This window comes from Dendroctonus ponderosae, unplaced genomic scaffold (genome assembly GCF_020466585.1).
Source record: "Dendroctonus ponderosae isolate FM_Combo_2020 unplaced genomic scaffold, Dpon_F_20191213v2 Dpon_F_20191213_3, whole genome shotgun sequence".
Lineage (NCBI taxonomy): Eukaryota > Metazoa > Arthropoda > Insecta > Coleoptera > Curculionidae > Dendroctonus > Dendroctonus ponderosae.
In genome coordinates, this window is record NW_026018508.1 from 447,328 (window position 1) to 455,337 (window position 8,010).

An 8,010-nucleotide genomic window follows, 5' to 3' on the forward strand; every position below is an offset into this window, starting at 1 on the left:
AAAAAACCTTAAGATTTAGGTATTATAAACCTTATTAAAACAGACACTTATTTTGTTCAGCGAATCCAAAAGTGCAATAATATACAGGACATTCCATTTAAAAAAACGCAACTTTGATACCTTTTGAGCTTTTGGGACACCCTCTACATTACAAAAATATTTTTAAAATGTGCGCTCGGTAGGCGTCGGACAATTCATAAAATAATACTTTTTTAAAATCAAACGGTTTAGCCGCAAACTTCCGTGCCGTCTAGCGTGAATAACCCTGTATACATCATGAGTGTCAATTGTCATGCATACTTGTCAGTTTGAGTAAAATTAGGATTGGTTTCCCATCGACCCCAGCGATCCCAGCGACCATCAGGAGAATTCCTAAAAAACATAAATTTAGACCATACTGTTTGCAACTAGTTCAACATTTGAAAGAAGCCGATTTCTTGAGACGTCTGTGAAACTAATTTATATGAGAAATATTATTTATATTATATGACAAATTTTTAAGAGAAATAATGTAGAACGGGACATTTTATGGTACCAACAAGAAAGATCGTGTGCCCCCTCAGAGCAACAATGTTGTTTCCATGAAACTTTACGAAATTTTTCAAAATCGTTGGTTTGCCAATAACGGTCTCTTTCAATGGCCACCTAGGTGACCTGACCTTACACTCATGGATTTTTAGTTTTGGGGTCGAAGTAAAGATCTTGTATATGCTACACTATTATCGTCCAAGTACGATTGCATTGCCAGGGTGCGAAATGCCTTCAACTCTCTTTCTCCCGAAGAGATTCATAGAGCTGTTAAAAGGCGTATTCAACAATTCCTTGCCTCTAACGGGCAACATTTTGAACATTTGTTGTAATTAAAAATTAAACGACTAATAAATAAGTAATAACAATTTATAGTAAATTGAGAGTTTTTGAAAATAACTATGAAACTGTTCCGTTTAGCTACATAAACCCGTTTAGAAACTTGTCTGAATTTTAGTCACTAAATCGATCTGAATAGGAAAAAAWAAGAGTTTTYATTKGAWTTTTTGAGTAATATGCCTTTCTTGACAGTCMACTTTAAYGTTYCATGACTTTTTTTATATATATGTTTTTTCCTGCTGGGTTTCAGACATAATGTGAAATAAAAATGTTCATATCGTTTATTTYATGTTAGGTTTCGGCGAGACAACATCAGATTTAAAATTCAAAGCAAACTACAAACACCAATTTACAATTAAAATATGTTGTACAATACGACCTAAAAATCCGACAAGAGAATTCCGGTATAACCGGAAGTGGTACTGACTTGCAAATATTTTAGATGATTTAGCCCAACATCAGAACCTTGAATTTAAATTTTCAGAACTTGTGTAGCTTTGGTTTGGCAGATACTTATACAGATACTAGTTTAAGCTCCAAATATGGAACCGGTATAGTCTTCAATATTATTTTAAAAGTTGATAAAGTGATAAAGGTAACTAATTAGTTATATTTTAAAAAAATGTGTGTATGTCGTATTTTAGTAAATAAATGCACTTAATGTTTTCTGGTGAGTGTCTGTTTTATTTGCAGATAAACGTCGGACAATCGTATCTACGAGTTACATTTACGTCATCAGTATTCTTTTCCTCAGCTGAACATAGCAGAGAGAAAATATTGAATTACTGTTTGGATGAGGGCCGGAATATCCATATTATTCTACTCGATTGCAACAGAATCTTTGAGTTAGATTATACAGCAGGAAAGGTATTATTATCTTTCAGATGAAATGCACCCAATGCATGTTCTTACCGTGTATGTAAAATCCCACGCTCGGCTAGTGCATGGTGGCGCGTTGGACAGAGTATGAAGGGAGAGAAGGATATAGCTGAGAGTGATTTAGATTAGGACATGGTTCCCATGGGTTGAGGTAGTTAGGGAAATCCATGGGCTAGCGTAGGCAGGTTGGCTATTCTTGATGTAGATCTATCTTCTGCCGCCATCACAAAAGAGTATCTACCCGCTTCCTATAATCCAAATAGAATGAGRAAAATATCGGTTTYAAATGTRAATATGTTATTGATAGAACATCATATTTKGAAAAAYMGTTTTGTAACCTATTTGAATTTTTGTCGTTCTCTRTGAGCAATYATTCGATCTATCAAATGACAACTAARGTTACTGTTAAAACAACAAAGTACGACGCTATATCTATAATATTAATGACGTYACGAGAAATTGTTTTACTCATGCGTAGAAACTACATTTGACGTGTCTGAGCAATGTTTTGTTCTTTTATCGTTTTTTATTTATTTCATGTATTTTTTAATAAGTTCCGTTCTTTGAATTTACCCTGTGTATACATATTAMATTGTTTGCAGTGTTTTGAGTCACTGGTGAACGAACTGCAGACTCGACAAAAATATGTGGCGTTCCTAGTTTCAAGAAGCAAAACTGTTAAAACTTTGGAACGATGTTGCACACTTAAGATAGACGTATTCAGGAATGAATTAGAGTTTATAACAGCAACACAAGGTAAGCGCATAGAGTGTAAAAATATAGTGGTCGCAAATTATAGGCAATTTCGTACACATTTTAAGTGATTTATGCCCGGCCGAGTTGGAAAATGTTTGCTTTTTAAATTTAAAGAAGGCTTGAGATTAAACAGTTTCGGTGATAATAAAAGTAATTGCACCGTCTATAAATAACTTCATGAAAAAACGTTTGATGCCAATGGAAAGTGCAATGTTTTGTAGATTCTCAGCAAAGTTTTTATTTTCAGAGCTTCCTTCAGTTTCACTCAGTTTGGGTTAGTCTCGTTTTCAGTTCATATAAATATCAAACTTTAACGCCATTTATCCTGAACCACTAACCCCATTTATCCTGAAATTAACCCAAACTACACCGACGCGAAAATCATTAAGTATGAACCTATCACTTAAAAATTCAAATTGGAACGAAGCACTTTGTGCTGTTATAGGTGCACACTTGTACCAGAGGTTGAACTCATTTCGATTTCGATGAAATCATCGCAATTTGGTAATTTATCTGGCAGACGAAGATCAACATAGCGTAGCGCTTTTTCGTATCTGGCTATAATGATCAACTATAACGTCATTATAAATCTTAACTTTGGCATATGTTGACCAATCAACTCATCAATTGTTCAATCGAAGGGGTTTCCATTCCAAGTTTCAACGGTTACTTTCTCCTTAAGCACAAAATTTCGAGCTTTGGTTCCATGATGGCGATCGAAATGTTTTTAAACAACACATTAGTTCATTTACAGAATTACATGGTTTAAAAATGTCAAACGGAGTTCGAGGTTTACGAGCAAACATGACCTGACTTGGTGATTTACCATCCAAAACACTATGGGATGTATAGTTTCAACAGTCATTTTTAATAGATTTCCTAATCGTGTGCACCATTTTCAACTTGACCATTACTGTGTAGCATTCTAGAAGCAGAACGATGATGATGCAGCACAATGTGATGCACAATTTTGAAATGCTCTCAGAGTTCAGTCAATTCCAAATTCGATGTGAACTGACTGTTATTGACATTACGATTGCATCTGGAGGACGAAGATGACGAAACAATTGATGCAAATATTTTATAATTTTATGCACGCTAGTTGGTTTTAACCAACAATAGTCGACATATTTGGAATTACTATCCACAACAATAAGAAAAGCATTTCCTCTTTGCGGTTCACCAAGATCCATACGAATCCTTGACCAAGGTTTCTTCGTATCAGGCCAGGGGCATAATGGAACTTTCACAGGTTGTTGGGCGTTTGCGAGCAATGTCGAGATTATTTTCCAACATTTTCTATGTCACTGCACATGTTTAGCCAGTAGAAATAGACTCGCGCGAGCCCTTTTATACGGCGAATTCCAGGATGTGCTCGATGCAACTCAGTTAAGATGTTATTTTTTTTGGACTTGGGAATAACCACGGGGTCGTTGAAAAGTAACTTTCCTTTCACTAGAGAAATTGAGTTCGCATTCAATGCAAATGCTTGAGCTGGGTGTCTTTCTTGTCGGTTGTTTTCCAACCCTTCTCAATTTGGTCCATGACTTCTGACAGCACCAAATCCTTGCGAGTTGCAAAAGTGATATGTTTTCTAGCTTTACTCGTACCCAGTGATTATGACGCCAATTAATGTCAATCAAGTTCGTTTACCTTGATTGCTGCGATAACTTCGTCCGTCTCTGAGTCCGCTACTTCGTTCTTGACTTGACTAATTAATCTGGAGAGAGGATCAGTCTGGCCCAAATTGTCCGTTCGTACATTTTTTTTATGCAATTTAGTAGAACAAAGAAATAATAGTTTACCAGGATTTAATGACTTTAAAAACAACTATTCGTTGTTTATGCATAATTTTCACATATAATGATAATAGTAATATTTTTATAATAGTGAAACGAGTTATTCAGCAAAGGGTTCGAAAGAAAATAACAATATATTTTCATATTTTTATAATAACCATATGATTTTCTTTTAACAATATTATTAGATACAGAAGGATACTTATTAAAAACAATTAGAAAAAATATAGATGTGTATTATATAATGTAAATTACAATCAAAACCGAAAGACAAGGAATAGAAAATACCCTCTCACTTGCAACCGAACTAGGCTTAATCGTTTTCTAAGCCTGATTTTAAAGATGATAATAATTCTGAATTTTTTGTCCTTTTATTTGTGGCTTCCAGGGCCAAAAACTCTTTTCTTAAAGTTTGAGTAGAGGAAGTCACTTCTTCCGGTTCCTTTAAATTTTTATTAATTGCACCTTCCATAGCATTTTGCAATAAAACATTGACTGGCTCTTGAATATCGCTTTCATCACGTTTTTGAATATCACATTCTTCCCCCGTCGAGTAATCTTTATATAATCTTGATAATATTTGTCCGGATAACTTAATAATGTCACGTTTCGTTGCTAATGGAACGAATTTATTAGAAAATTTCGTTAAAACAGTTTGAGAATTTTGTTGATAAAGGATAAGTGTAACTAATACTGTATCTCTTCTTTCTTCAATCTGTGCCTTTATAGCGTGTAATAATTTCTGACTGATTTCGGACTTCAAATTTTGTACTTCACCCAGAAAAAATTTAAATATACCTTCACTTATTAATAAATTTGCGCCTTGTCAACCTAAAGCTTCGACTTACAAACGACGACGACCATTTTATCGAACCTAAAACTTTAAGGAGTTCTACAACTTTGTAATATTTTTCTTTATCTTCATTCCACATATGAGAAGCATTAAGGTCATTCAGAGTTAAAACAACACCTTCTTTTAGGTGTACAAATCTTTCTAACATGGCCTCTAAACTATTCCATCTTGTTTTACGATCAAGAATAAGATTATATTCTTTCTCGTATTTCAGTTTCACGTGATTCTGAAGAATGCTATTCTGGACAGGGGATCTTCTAAAATATTTGCTAATCTTCCTTTCTTTACAAATAATATTTTTATAATCATCCAATAATTCAGGAACAGGTAATTTATAATCATATGTCAAGAGAATCTAATTCTTCAAAGTCATTATCAGATTCGTCATTTTCAGAGTCCTCATTTCTTCTTCTTCTTCTTCGGTTAGCTCTACAACCCCGGGTGGATCTTAGCTGACTGTACTACTTTCTTCCAGTATTCTCGATCTTTCATCAGATCTATATCGAAAGGATCGCTCATTTTCAGCAGGTCGTTTTGGATGTTCTCTCTCCATCGCATGCGGGGGCGGCCAAAAAGTATTTAACCTGCTGAAGTCTCTTCCCATATCAGTTTCACCAATATCTCTTCGTGGAGTCTCTGTATGTGGCCGGCCCATCTCAAACATTGAGATTTTATTTCCTGGACGATGTCACTGTCATTATATATTCGTTTGATTTCAACATTAGTTCTAATTCGATACTAAGTTGAATTAGGGTCGTAATAAGGTCCCAAGATTTTTCTCAGCATCTTGCGTTCGAATCGTCTGAGTTTAGTTCGCTTTAGTCATTGTCCACGTTTCACATCCATAGGTCTAATAAGACTCTTATACATTTTTACTTTGGATATCCGTGTCAGGTTTTTTGACTTAAGGAGATTGTTTAGGGAGTATTGACATCGATTTGTGACTTGGATGCTTCATTTTATTTCTTCGGTGATTGTTGCGCCTAAATATTTGAAACGTTCCACTCTTTCAAAGTTGTACGTGTCTATTGATACGTTTTGTCCTATTCTGTCTCTTCTGTCGAGTCGGTTTACACACATGTATTTAGTGTTTTCTTCATTTATCATTAGGCCCATTTTGCTAGTTGTTCCTTCTATTTTAATGAATATTTCTTTCGCCCTCAGAATAGTGTTACCGATCAGGTGAATGTCATCTGCATAAGCCAGTATTAGTTTGGGGCCTTCAGTTGATAGAAGTTCGGTTTTTATGTCCGCCGGTCTTATGGCTGTTTCCGACGATGTTAAACAACATTGGTGACAAGGCATCTCCCTGTTTAAGCCCGTTTTGTATTTCGAACTGTTCATATAGTTGGCTGCCTACTTGTACCTTGGATCTACTACCGTCCATACACACTTTTGTCATCTGAATGAGTTTCCTTGGGATTGAGAGTTCTGCCATTGCTTTCCACGCTGTCATACGCTTGTCTGAAATCTATAGAAAGGTTATGTATGGTCCTATTGAATTCCCATCCTTGCTCTAGAAATTGTCTCAAGACGAAAAGCTGATCTACAGGGTGATTCGAAATTGGCGTCATTCCTCTGAGGGTGTTGTCTGGGGGTGTTTAGGGAGTACAGGAAAAACAGTAAAAAAAATTGACTCCCAGTAAAAACTGAGATATTTGCAAAAAACTAGATGGGAATTACGGCATCGATGCTTTTTAAGGTAATCTGCCTAATTAACATTACATAAATACCTGTTCCTTCGTAATTATTAAGAACTCCAGTAACCATGGATAAACATTAAAAGCGAAAGTGACAATAACAATATTTCATTGTGGTCAGGAGACCCAGTCAAAAATTTTCCTTTCCTGTCAATTAGTCTGTCCGGAAATTAATATTTTATACTAGTGATGACGTCATTTGAGAGTACTAATTTGCGAATAACTTTTGGTTATTAACAAATATTGCAAATTTGCAAACAAACAACATAAATAAACGGTGCAAAACATAAAACTATTTGAACTAAATAAGAATATTTTTTAAATTAGGCGCGACTTTATAATTTGAAAATTATTAAGTATTATTTGTTAGAGAAAATTTAAACAATATTTAAGAAGGTTTTATACCTATTTTTCAGCTGCCATGATCTTGTGTCAAATTTCAACAAGGATTTTTTCATTTTTAACGATTTCAACAATACCTCCAATAAAAAGTTATAGCGTAATGATACCAACCTACGTTAAGTGAAGAACCTATTACAATCAATAAAAAAAGTCAATAACCTAACTAAAATAACACGAGAACCATTTCAGTGCTTGCTGGTGAAATGAAATTCTTAGATATGAATCTGTGGTTCTGAAAAGAACCGTTTTGAAATGTGGACAACTCACAAGAGGTGTTCGAATTTCTGCCCATTTAACTCCAAACATGTTTGTGCTCGTTTAATCATGTTATTGTGCACTCTGCGTAACATTCCTGGACTCACATTTTGTGCAGATTCCCGTATTCGAGTTACTAACTCCTGCTCATTTTGTACTGGTGTTCGGTACACAAGAGATTTAATGTGCCCCCAGAAGAAGAAATCCATCGGAGTCAGGTCAGGGGGTCTTGGTGGCCAGTTTACTGGTCCATTTCGGCCTATCCATTTGTCTGCGTATTCATGATTAAGCCAAGCTCTTATCGGAGCAGCAAAATGGGCTGAAGCCCCGTCCATGTGGAGCCAGAGATTTTGAACGGCGGCTAGTGGCAGATTGTCCAGTAAATTTTGAAATTGAAAAATCCATCTCTACTGAAATTTGCTTCGTCGGTCCATAAAATGTGTTGTAAAAACTGCGAATTTTGTCGGTTTTGTTCCAAAAGCCAATTACAAAAACGTTG

The 8,010-nt window shown here is 35.2% G+C and overlaps 1 protein-coding gene across 3 annotated transcripts in view; it reads left to right on the top strand.

Annotated features, from left to right (window-relative positions):
- Positions 1 to 8,010, top strand: part of LOC109542560 (sodium-independent sulfate anion transporter) — a 50,581-nt gene that overhangs the window by 34,221 nt on the left and 8,350 nt on the right. For 2 of the 3 annotated variants that reach the window (XM_019911830.2, XM_019911831.2), the window contains exons 10-11: positions 1,561 to 1,734; positions 2,349 to 2,502. In XM_019911830.2, coding sequence (XP_019767389.2) covers positions 1,561 to 1,734; positions 2,349 to 2,502 — 328 coding nt within the window. Of the gene's footprint in view, positions 1 to 1,351; positions 1,490 to 1,560; positions 1,735 to 2,348; positions 2,503 to 8,010 lie in introns of those variants that run through there. The other variant, XM_048665275.1, reaches the window with a different exon arrangement.